Source organism: Periplaneta americana, chromosome 7, assembly GCF_040183065.1.
Source record: "Periplaneta americana isolate PAMFEO1 chromosome 7, P.americana_PAMFEO1_priV1, whole genome shotgun sequence".
NCBI classification, from domain to species: Eukaryota; Metazoa; Arthropoda; class Insecta; order Blattodea; family Blattidae; genus Periplaneta; species Periplaneta americana.
Window position 1 is genome coordinate 154,905,133 of NC_091123.1, and position 12,634 is coordinate 154,917,766.

Below are 12,634 nucleotides of genomic sequence, written 5' to 3' on the forward strand. Positions count from 1 at the left end.
CTGTGCATATCGATATGCATGTCAATAACGATATGTAAAGTCGATATTACGCATTCTGATGTTATTTGTGTATAATTGACCAATGGCGTTCTCTCATGAGCACGAGGCAGCCAACATAAACACAGGTTAACCAACTTCGAAATTTCAACTGAAAAATTTCATTAGGTACGGTACTATAAATATGCCCATGCAACCTATTTTAAGCCTACCATAACGTAAAATAATTAGAGAAGAAACATTTGTAATAGAACAAAAATGAACACAACAGTAGTTATTGAATTGAAGCATGAATATGTAGTGTTTACACACACACGACCAATACAGTAATAAAATATGATTCACTTACGATCGGTGTTCAAAGATGCAGCTATTAAAAGCCACGTATTCTCCTTCATTTTCTCATCTTTATACGAGGCGCGGCGCTTATCGTAAATGTGAGGATTTCAATTTTAGAATGTCATAAAATAAAACTTGCTCCATGATGCACAGCACAGAACAAAGTAATGCATAGGTTATGTCACGGTCTTCTTGCTACAAAATATACGACGACAAAATAGCTTTTAGATGGCAGTAAAATGAATCCAGTGGGCTGTGATCGGAAACGTGAACGTAAAAGTTGAAACTTGGCCAACTCTCCGTTCCCGATCCCGGGCTCCGGCAAGCTTTTCGTTAATTGTGAATGCTCACATTTAAATGTACACATTTTAACAATTTTACCGTTTTCGTTTTCGTTCCGATTCTCGTTTCCGGTTTATTGTGAACCAGCCTTAAGGCATGACCTCAAATGATACGTAGTAAAATATGATTTCACGGTTTACACATATCTCTTAACAAATAGACACGTATACGTATAACATTAGCTCACTCCCTGTCATAGAGTAATCACAATATTAACGGTCAATGGATACAGTATTAGTATCATTACGTAAGTATGCGTCTGTCTTTTGGTTGTGTCCTTCATTTACAGCAAGGGAGTCGGTCATTTGTTTTTAAATCACACTTTTGTTCGTAAGTCAGTCTTGATAATACAATTGTCCTAAAAAAATTCAAGTAAATTGGTGTCAGGAACTGTTATTTCGCTCATTATTTATTATATCAGCCACTATGCACACTAACACTTCAACTGAACACAACTGACGAAAAGGGATAACTCGGAAACTACTTATTTTAAATGTTAAAGCTAGCTTCTTGCGAGCCTTGCGACTAGGGTAGTTTAGTTAGAAAGGGATGGAAAATCTGCGGGGTGAATTACACAGAAGAAACCAGTCACAAATCATCCTGAGCTGCCGCATCACAATATTTAACGCGTAAATATAAATTCTATTAATAAATAATTTTCTCCATAAACTGCAGGTTTATTATGAAATTATTATTAACTGGGGAAGCTAAGCTTTTTAGCTTACATTGACGCTACGCCACGGGGAACCATGCTTCGTCACTATAAAAAATTAAGGTGGGATCAAGTAGTCCATTATACACTGACTGTTGGAACCACATGCAAGACCTAAGTCTGCACCGATAATCAAGTTCTGTTAACTACAAGAATTTTGTAAGGTTTTAATTTTAATTGTTTAGTACCTCTTATCATATAGAGTGTTAGTTGGGAGACCGGAGGGAAAAAAGACCTTTAGGGACGCCGAGACGTAGATGGGAGGATAATATTAAAATGGATTTGAGGGAGGTGGGATATGATGATAGAGACTGGATTAATCTTGCACAGGATAGGGACCGATCGCGGGCTTATGTGAGGGCGGCAATGAACCTTCGGGTTCCTTAAAAGCCATTTGTAAGTAAGTACCTCTTATTACTGAAGATTGACACCCCGACCTGCTGAACTACACGGCGGGATGATGTCATAGGACTTCTCTCTAGTCGGTGACCAATTTCATCAAACATCTCCTCAGTGAGAACATATTCAGTACTGATCCAGTTATACGAAATTTCTTCACTAAATTGTAAATCATTGCTTTAGTAGGCTCTGACGAATCAGGGAATGACTGATGGAAGTTTGTTACAACTGTTCTCCAAGATTCGCATTTCACAAAGTTGTCGTAAATAAACACTCGTTGTTCAAGGCTATATTTCACAATGGACACACTACTGCACTCTAAATGTACGGTATAAGCTGCATCCTCACTGTGTGAAAGTGTTTACGTATCTGAACACGAAACGTACGCGAGCAAGAGATCTGATCACTGCGATAGCGCAGCAGTTACAACGCATACGACTTTCCGCTATCGCTGGTCTAGCCCTGGCTGACTCACTCTGTATTTCCTTGGACATAAAGGCAGCAGGCACGTAGGACTAACATCCCTATTGTCATTGCCAAATGTCTGTATAGGCGTGAGCCTTAATGTCCCAGCATCCTCTGGGATCCATGCCCTGTAATGAAGATGAACCAGGCCTATTTGTAGTGTCATTCCTAAGACCCATTTTTTTCCTCATGTCTGTGATATCTAATATCAAAATCCTCTATAATACCAGCTAGGGGTCACCGGTGTAGTTCAGTCAGCTAAGATGTTGCCTGCAGATCCAGAGTTGCGCTCGGGCGCGGGTTCGATTCCCGTTTGAGCTGATTACCTGGTTGGGTTATTTCCGAGGTTTTCCCCAGTCGTAAGGCGAATGTCAAGTAATCTATGGCGAATCTTCGGCTTTATCTCGCTATCAATTCCATCGATGCTAAGTAACCGAGTAGTTGATACAGCGTCGTTAAATAACCAATTAAAAATACCAGCTAGGCTGAAGCTTCTAGTAGAGGGCCCTACAGCACATTGTAACAACCTCCAGCTCAAAACCCAATAAAAACTATCGAACATAAACATGCAAATACAGTCAACATTTGAGACTTAAAAAATCTTGTGTGATGAAAGAAGAGAAATGGTAGTATATATTTTTTTGTCGTGAAATTATATACATTTTATACATCATCCGTTAATGGTGGTTCTGTTGCATTCTTGTTTACCAGGTATTCACCTTAATCAAATATTTACTACTGTGTACTATTAATATGCTATTTATCTTAAATATTTCTTAACAGTTACTCTTTTTCCTTTATATAATTATTTTTTTATTAATATTATGTTTATAGTTTAGTTTTATCCTTCCCTTTTATTTTTATTACATATAAAATTTTTCGTAGTTTCTTAAATTTTCTGCTGTTTGATGATCTACTGCAGCGTTTCTCAAACTTTTTTGAAGTGCGGACCACTTTTTAAGGTTAGAATAGTTCCACGGACCACCTTACTCTGGTTCCCATCGAAAGCAAATTTATCATTTTTGTAGCATACTTTAATACCAGTAGGCCTATACTTATATTTTGAAACAGAATTATGATTCGGTACTTTGGTCCTCTGTTATGTATTAGGGTGGTCCCTGGCTGGGTTACAGGTGCGGCGCCAGATGTGCAGGGAAGAGATGACAAACACTACGTTCATAGTGCTTTAAATTCCTCTTTTGTTACTGAGAGTAGAGTGGGAAGGCGGTAGACGGGTAGGGTAATAAATTTCATAAAATATCAGTACTGGGAGAAAAAGTTAAATTCGATTGCCATGTGTCATTTCCAAACTCTGAGATTTTAAGCTATAGTGTGATACGCAATTCGTTTGAATTTTATTTTTTCTTCTGTCTTTTTTGAAGGACCACAAGGACAGACCTCGAGGACCACAGGTGGTCCGCGTACCATAGTTCGAGAAACGCTGATCTACTGTATATAATTTTTTGTACGCTATTCCTACATTAAGTTTTAGTATTGACTCTTCAATAAATATTTTCCTTGTTCTCACATTTTCCGTGCAAGTACTAGAATATGCATCACATTTTCTTTTTGATTGCTGAACAGGCATATATTTTCCGATGTCTACTCTTTTGTCCCTTAACCTCAAGATTCCCAATCTCCACCATACCAGAACCGCCCTTTTTTATTTGGTTTACTTTACGACACTTTATAAACTGCAATGGTTATCTAGTGTCTCAATGAAATTAAGGTGATAATGCCAGCGAAATGAGTCCAGGGTTCAGTGCCGTAAGTTTTTTTGATGGCTATTTTACGATGCTTTATCAGCTGCTATGGTTATCTAGCGTCTGAATGAGATGGTGATAATGCCGATAAAATGAGTCCAGGGTCCAGTGCCGAAAGTTACCCAGCATTTGCTCTTAATGGGTTGAGGGTAAACCCCGGAATAAACCTCAACCAGGCAACTTCTCCCAACCAGCATTTTAAGCTGGGCCTGCTCTTTTCACGATCGGACATGCTAACTATTACTCCACAGTGATAGACACCCATTGCTTCTTCCCTGGTGTTAATTGTTATTTATGCTTCCTGTTTCCATATAACTTTCATTTCTCTGTAATAACTTTATGTGTGTTTAAATTACTGAACATTCTTGCCTTGCTATCTTATAGCTTTTCCCATTTATAATTTTATCTATTAAATTTATATTCATTGATCTAATTTCTTGCCATACCCAATATAGTCCTAATCTCCTCCCATTATAATCTAATTCTCTTAGCCAGTTAGACATTGTGTTCGTTGTTTTCAGAAATCTTGTGCATTTTTTCATGATATCATTTTTCTCTTTCTCCAAAATATAACTAAAATTTTATTTACTTAAACAAAACAGTCTCTATGCTATCATTCATATGCAGAGAAATTCTAATAACAGGTAAAATTAAATTGGAATAAGTGTAATACTTACTGCTCTATCATCCAAGTAGATAATATTTAATTAATTTCTTTGAAACGTTTTTTGGACATACAGTAGAACTTGGTTATAACGACATCCAAGGGACCTTAAAAATTACGTTGTTATAAACGAGTGTCGTAGTAACCAAGATTCATATTATGAGTCTAGTAAGGTGGAAAATGGAAAATAACAAACTTAATTAGCCTTATTTTAGATTTATGTATTCACTTTTAAGCCTATCATGAACATAATAAAATACATGTACAATTATAAATTCAGTATTTTGTATTAAAACAGTTTGTTCAGAACTCACCAAACTTCTTTAGTCTACTATGGAGTGAAGTAATCAGTCATTTTACTCTGTTGTCTCGTACTTGCCCAATACACATTTTCTAAATTACGTTCTATATTCATTATTTCAGTTGCAATTTCATTGCTCCCTCCCCTAGCTTGATCAATTTTGTTCAAATGCAACAACAATGTCATCCTTGCTCTCCCAAATCGTTTGGAATTAACTAGGCCAAACTCACGACACACGTCAGCTTTTTAAATTCCATTCTCAACTTAATGAATCGCTTTAACTTTTTCTTCCAACGTTAAAACTTTTCTTTTAGTGATCATATTGCGTTAAAATGCGCGCACTTATGATGGGATATGATGATAGAGACTGGATTAATCTTGAACAGGATCGTGACCGATGGCTGGCTTATGTGAGGGCGGCAATGAACCTGTGGGTTCCTTAAAAGCCATTTGTAAGTAAGTAAGTATTTTTTAAAATACTTTGGTTCTTAGAAAATCTTATTCCAAACTGAGGTTGAAAATGTCGTTATATGCGATGTAGATGCATATACGTTTGTCGTATTAAGCAAGGTAGAAAAGCATTTGTCTTACGGGGAATTATTTGGGACCACAGAATATTTGACGTTATAGGCGAGATGTCGCACAAAACGAGGTCGTTATAACCAAGTTCTACTGTAAATGGTCTCTACTGTTTCATTTGTCATTTTGTGTTATGTAAGAAAGAAGTGGTTGCAGTCGATTTAGAATAAGTTTTAATGCTTATTGTTTTGTTGAAAAGCTATATTTCATTTACTGTACATCATTTTGGTTAAATTGCCTTGTAAGTACAGAATATGAACAAAGTCTATACTTACTTGTGATCCTAGTTCCACCTGGTGGGGAAATGAAGAACTGACTTTTGTATTGCTGGTTGCCTAGTAAGTGAGAAAAGGCCAAGGAAAGCTCGAGCCGTATTCATCTCTAGTTCAAATGGCGGGAACACATGTCTACACGTTTGTGCTTATGCTTATCTGTCAGTTACTTTGAAACCCACCTGGCAGAAACTTTGCAGAATCCAAGATTGTCATGAACCAGACAATACGCAGATCCAATGCTGATGTCCAGTTTTTGTGTAACTTCTATCGCTTCCCTTTAGTCTTCCAGGATCATATCCCTAGCTTGTTCTTTATTTTCAACAGTTGAGGCTGTCACCGGACAACCCAAGTGCTTGGAATCAGTCACACTTGTTCTGCCATTTTCAAACTTTTCTATCCACTCGTATACGACTCTACACGAGAGAGCATTGTACACATTCTTTGATGGATCTGTGAACCTAGTACATCTTCTGCCCACAAAAAACATATCACTGAATCACTGAACATTGTTCGACAATGGTGCAATTTTCAAGTTTCGCTGCCTTGCGTAGCAACCGTCAGACTAACCGCTCAGACAACAGACTTGCTATGATGACTCTTCATACTACACCTTACCAAACCCGCCACCCCCACCCATCTTCGTCCTTCTGTCTCCACTGCAGGATTCACAGTGCGGAAACTTTTTGAAAAGCCCTCGTATATACGAGGGGGATCCAGGAAATAACGACCGTTTTGTTGTAATAATTAAAAAAAAAAATATTTATTTGAAAAAACAAAGTCTGTTACATAACTGAAGCTTCCTTTACTTCTCTACATAATCACCACCTACATTTAAACATTTGTCGTATCTGTTCACTAGCTTTAGAATTCCCGTGTTATACTCCTCTGCCGCCAGTTCATTAAGCCAGGTGTTCACTGTCTTCTTCAACTCTTCATCACTTCCAAAACGCGTACCACCCAGAAAGTCTTTCAGCTTAGTGAAAAGGTGAAAATCGCTAGGAGCAAGGTCTGGACTATAGGGCGGATGATCAAAGATTTCCCAACCGAATTGATCCAGCAATTCTCGAGTTGAAGCAGCAGTGTGCGGGCGGGCGTTGTCGTGAAGAAGCACAACTCCTCTCGAAAGCATTCCTCGCCTCTTGTTTTGAATGGCTCGCCGTAGTTTTCGTAAAGTCTCACAGTAACGATTTGCATTGATCGTAGTGCCTTTTGGCATGAAATCCAGCAAAAGAACACCTTTGCGATCCCAAAAGACAGTAGCCATGACTTTTTGTGTTGAGAGAGTCTGTTTGAATTTTCTCGGTTTCTTGGGTGATGAGGGATTATGCCACTGACGTGATTGCACTTGGTCTCTGGGGTGTTGTGAGACACCCAGGTCTCATCACCAGTCACAATTTGATCAAGAAAGGCGTCTCATCTGTGTGATATCGCATCAAGAATGTCAATGCTGAGGCCATTCTCTGAGTTTTGTGTTGGTCACTCAGTTGCTGTGGAACCCATCGTGCACAGATTTTGTGGTAGCCAAGATGTTGCAACACATTTTCACCAAGCAAAGAACGAGAAATGTCAGGAAAGGCAATATGCAATTCGTCGAGTGATGTGCACCTGTCTTGCAAGATTCTGTCGTTCACTTTAGTCTTCAGGTTTTCTGTGATGAGTGATGGGCGTCCGGGTCGAGTTTCATCGTGGACATTTGTTCGCCCATTGTTGAACATTTCGCACCATTTTCTCACATTTCTTTTATTCATTACAGTATCACCATACACTTCTTTCAATTACCGGTAAATTTCTGCAGGTTTCAAATGTCGGGCATTCAAAAATCGAATCACACTCCTCACCTCAGAGTCAATCACGTCGTTCATTTTGAAGTAACACAAAATGCACAATGGCGACTTGTTGCAACCAGTACTCACAACATTATGAGAACACATGTTAAGGAAGCCAATTGACCTTCAAACAAGGAAGGGGAGTCAGCTGCACGGCGGTATGCGCACAACGGTCGTTATTTCCTGGATCCCCCTCGTATTATGAAATAGGCAGGTACATTCTTCTATACACAGGGGGTTTAGTCCCCAGCTGATGGCTGCTGCTATTTGATTATTAAGTTCTGGGTCAATCATACCATCTTGAGATATGTTAGAATTTTTATGTTAAATGTCTCATGAGAGTATGGTGCAGAATACATTGAACTAATTGGGAATGTGTGTACTTACAGTGACAGGATGAGCTCACCACCCATTCCTGTGCCAGCTTCCCGACACTCTGCATATGAATCTCTGTCTCACAGTCACCCCAATGATTCTGGAAATAAGCCAGTCTTATCCCCTGGCACAGCAAACAAACATTCAGGTAAGTTTGTTATAACAGCTAACATATCTTCTATCACTATTCTTTAACCCGAGTTAACTGCAGTACTATAGTCAATTGGTTGTATTTTTATTTTCTTCCATACATTTGAAACTGCAGCCGATATAAAAAATTCTGAGCATTCATTACAATTCAGTGCTATATTACTAGTCTTCATTCCATACAAGAATACTCCACATGTAAACAATTGTACGTGTCCAAAGCCCTTCCTCTTGGTTGTAGGACAAAGAATCTCTTTATGGAATCTAGAACACGACATTAATTAGTTTTCTGTCTGGAAGCACACCTGTTATTTATTTTTGGCAAACTTGCTGTTTTTCTAAACACGAGAAGGAAATACAACATATGAAATTGTTGGAAAACTAATTAAGACTATTACAAAAGAATGTGATTTACAGATTATTGCAATGAGTCTTGATAACATAACAAGGAGGTTGTGTAATTTATCGATGGCTGCATCACTACTCAAAACCCTAACCCAAACAAAGAGATAGAAAACTGTGATCGGTTATTCAGTTTCTTTTACTAATACGGTGTTGGTGCTGTGTTAAATTGCATGTTTTCAACATTCATGACATATGCACAGTAATAGTGCAGGCTATAATAGCTAGCCAGTTGCTGGTAATTCAGGCTAAAAACATCATATGGGGAAACCCTTCAAAAACAGTTTTACCTGACATGGACGCTTCATAATGTAAAAAGACACTCAGCATTGATTTTAAAAATTGAGCTTCAGTGTATAATTTCCATTGCACTTATCCATGTTCTCTTTAACATATTAAAACAGTGCAATTAAACTGAATTAAATACTAGTATATTGTTGAGAATATAGTACTTAAAGAATAAATTGAACAAAATGAATTGAAAATATTCCTTACAAAATAGATTCCTGAGTGTAGACTGTTACAAATTTATTTATTTATTTATTTAAATTTAAATATACAGAATAAAGAATATAATTACAAACAAGAGAAATAGAAGTAAAATCATACAATCAATATAAAAAAGAAGATACAGTAGTATTAACAAAATTTGAGACCGAATAAGCAGTGCTCGTGTTCGGTTGCAGTTCAGATTAGTCGTTTATACAAAAAATTTCTAGTCACAGGCGTAACTCAGTCGGCTAAGGTACTTGCCTGCAAATCCGGAGTTGTGCTTGGGTGCTGGTTCGATTCCTGCTTGGGCTGATTACTTGGTTGGGTTTTTCCGAGGTTTTCCCTAACTATAAGGCGAATGTCAGGTAATCTATGTCGAATCCTCAGCCTCATCTTGCTATCACCAATCCCATCAATGCTAAATAACCTAGTAGTTGAACAGTGTCGTTAAATAACCAACTAAAAAAACAATACTTTCCCAAATGAATTTCTGGTAACAATTTTTTGTTCTGAAGCATTAAGTCATGAAATGCAACACAGACCTCGGAAAAATGATTTTACATTAATCATTTATTTTATTGTCTTTATGTGCAACTTTTTTTTCTCGTCAATCCACAGTGAGTTCATGCAGGACACTATTTCAACATCTGTATTTGTACCAGGGATACACATAATGAAATTGGTCTGGTTAGCGTAGTCGGTATAGCGCTGGCCTTCTGTGCTCGAGGTTGCGGGTTCGATCCTGCCCCAGGTCGATGACATTTAAGTGGGCTTAAATGCGACAGGCTCATGTCGGTAGATTTACTGCCATGTAAAAGAACTCCTGTGAGGCAAAATTCTGTCACACCAGCGACGCTGATATGGCCTCGGCAGTTGCAAACGTCCTTAAATACCGGTAAACTATAATTTTTTTTACACGTAATGAATTCTATGACTTTTTTAAATTATGGAGCTTTTCATCAACACTTTTAAACAGATCCATCAAGACGTCATTTAAATGTTTTTATTTTACTACTATCTTCTTTGGAATTCAGAACATTTTTCACAATTATGATCTCATCAAACAAGTGAGATTCAACAATGTTTGCTTCACTGTATGAACTGTTAAGAACATTGTATACATTCATTGTCACCTTCAGTGTTGGCAGTGTGGAAAATTCCAATGTCACCAACAGTGATTGAGACTGATATTTATAATAAAAAAATAGCAGTTGATATTCCCTGTTTTGTTTTTCCAGTCACTGATTTTTATACACAGGACAAAAACATGTCCTGAAGACCTCTTTCAGCACAATGGGACACATTACCAAAAAAGGGACATTTCTGTATTTTACGAGATGTATGGGAATCCTAAATACACGATACATGGAATAGTTATCAAAATTGAACAAATGTTTTATATTAAAATTATTGTTACTATTAGAAGCTGTATTTGCTATAAAGGATTGAACAGTTGTTTTATTTTAAATTATTATTGTGAATGGAAGTAGTATTTGATATACAGGATGTATCAGGAGGAATGTAGAATATTCAGGAAAATTATTATTTTTTTTTTACAAAGGAGCCATGGTTTTATAGGGATTAGAGTTTACTTCAGATCACAACACTTTTACGTTTGATATGACTATTCTATATTATGATTAAAATAAGAAGGCACCATGGACACAGCCATTGTACAGTCACAGTTGTGTTGCTGAAATGCATGACAGTAGAGAGAAAGCCATGTGTGGCTATGGCCTGTGACACATCAAGCACGGTACTCAACTTTGAATACAGATATAAAAGATCAAATTGTTGTATTTTAATGCAGACAACGTTTTTCCCAAGTATTAAACTTTTCTCCTGAAATTACTGTACTTGTTCAGTGATATCTTTTAATTATAGGTCTAACAAATTTAATAAAATAAATATCAGTACTGCATCTAATGCAAAACTTTCGGTATATATTCAAGTTACTGTGCTCACAAGGAATCGATCCATTCTGAAGTAGCTCTTAAAAATGTAAATGGATCTCATTTTTATATAGTTGTACATTTCCTATCTCCAAACTTTATAGTCTTTAGTAAAACAACCCAGATTGTAAAAATATCTACATAATGCCATTTTAATCTGAAGTGCATAGTTTGAAAGATTTTTATACATTAGTATTTAAATTATTCCCTTAAATATTTCAGTCACTTTAGTAAAACATGTAGCTATTGAGATTGACTTTTGCTTTTGGATTGTAAAATGTATCTAAATGATGTCACTTTACACTTAAATATTTAATTGTGAAACTTTCGGAACATCAATATCGAAAAAGTGTCTAGCATCAGTTTTTCATTAAAATACAGAATAGATCTTCTTCCATTTATAATTGAGTCTAGAAAATGAATTTATTCTGGTATGTAGAATGTTAAAAATTCGATTCAATTGGATGAGTATTTATATTGAAGTTATTGTGACTACAATTTTCACTTGCCTCCTCCCCACCTCTTTGATGTGCCTTCTTAAGAGCTTTGCATGTTTCATAGATGTTGATGTATTTTAGCTATAGCTTCTTAGTACGTGCTTCTAGCTTCATTTAATCCTAATGCACTGATGTCTCTTAGAAACATTTTGAGCCTAATCTAGGATATACGATTTGTTACATTGTCCTCAGATTTGTATTGAAGTTGATTTGTTTTTAGTCTCAACACATTTCTCTCATGTTCTGTTCAACGGTCCTTAAGAACGTGATGTAGGTTTTTGCACTGTTGAATACAGTCTAAATGAAAGTGGTATAAATACGTTTGTGTCACAATATATTTAGTTGTTGCAAAAGTCGGAATACTTTGGATAATTTTTATTTAAGAGTTATCTGTCTGCAGGCAGTTCCTGTGTGTTGTAAATGATGTCAGCTGAATAAATACTTTTCCATTTTGTCCAATCACATTTGGATAGCATTTCTCTTTACCGTACATACGCATTTTTTTTGACGTGAATTCATGTATAAGTTCGATCCAGTACTAAGTTGCCATTCCAGAAAGTTAGTTGACAAATTTTCAGGTGAGTTTTGTTGTGCCTATAATTTCTAAAGTTCTAAACTACATGACATATTCTAACAGTCTTATTAATAAACTATGTATAGTTTTTATACGAGATGCAGAGTTACTAATAAACCATGCATAAGTGATGGATGTATTAACAGCTGTAACTATACATGGGAATTGCTTTTCATAGTTATACACACGAAACCCCTTGTTTAAGCGTTGTATATAGAAAAAAAATGGCCACCCCTCTAACAGCTGTTCATATTCATTGTCATTTTATGATAATGGTTGCCTTGTAACCACAGAAGAAAAAAAAAAGAGCACAGAATAATAATAGAATAATATTGCTGTAGCTGTACTCTTTGATCAGAATTTAGCGTGATAATCGATCAGGCCCAGTTGTACTATCAATATTTGACACGGCAAACTAGTGCACACTATCGGTTGCAATAGAAAACCTCAGTTATTGTGTTACCTTTCGTAACGAAGTAATGACGAAACTATGACGTAGCTGTGTAACAGTTGTACTGTTATACACGATGTAT

At 36.6% G+C, this 12,634-nt stretch overlaps 1 protein-coding gene across 6 annotated transcripts in view; it reads left to right on the forward strand.

Moving 5' to 3' along the window:
- The window catches only part of Orp8 (Oxysterol-binding protein-related protein 8), a 127,967-nt gene that overhangs the window by 32,053 nt on the left and 83,280 nt on the right, over window positions 1-12,634 (forward strand). For 5 of the 6 annotated variants that reach the window (XM_069831684.1, XM_069831680.1, XM_069831682.1 and 2 more), the window contains one exon: window positions 8,052-8,185. In XM_069831684.1, coding sequence (XP_069687785.1) covers window positions 8,052-8,185 — 134 coding nt within the window. Of the gene's footprint in view, window positions 1-8,051; window positions 8,186-12,634 lie in introns of those variants that run through there. The other variant, XM_069831685.1, reaches the window with a different exon arrangement.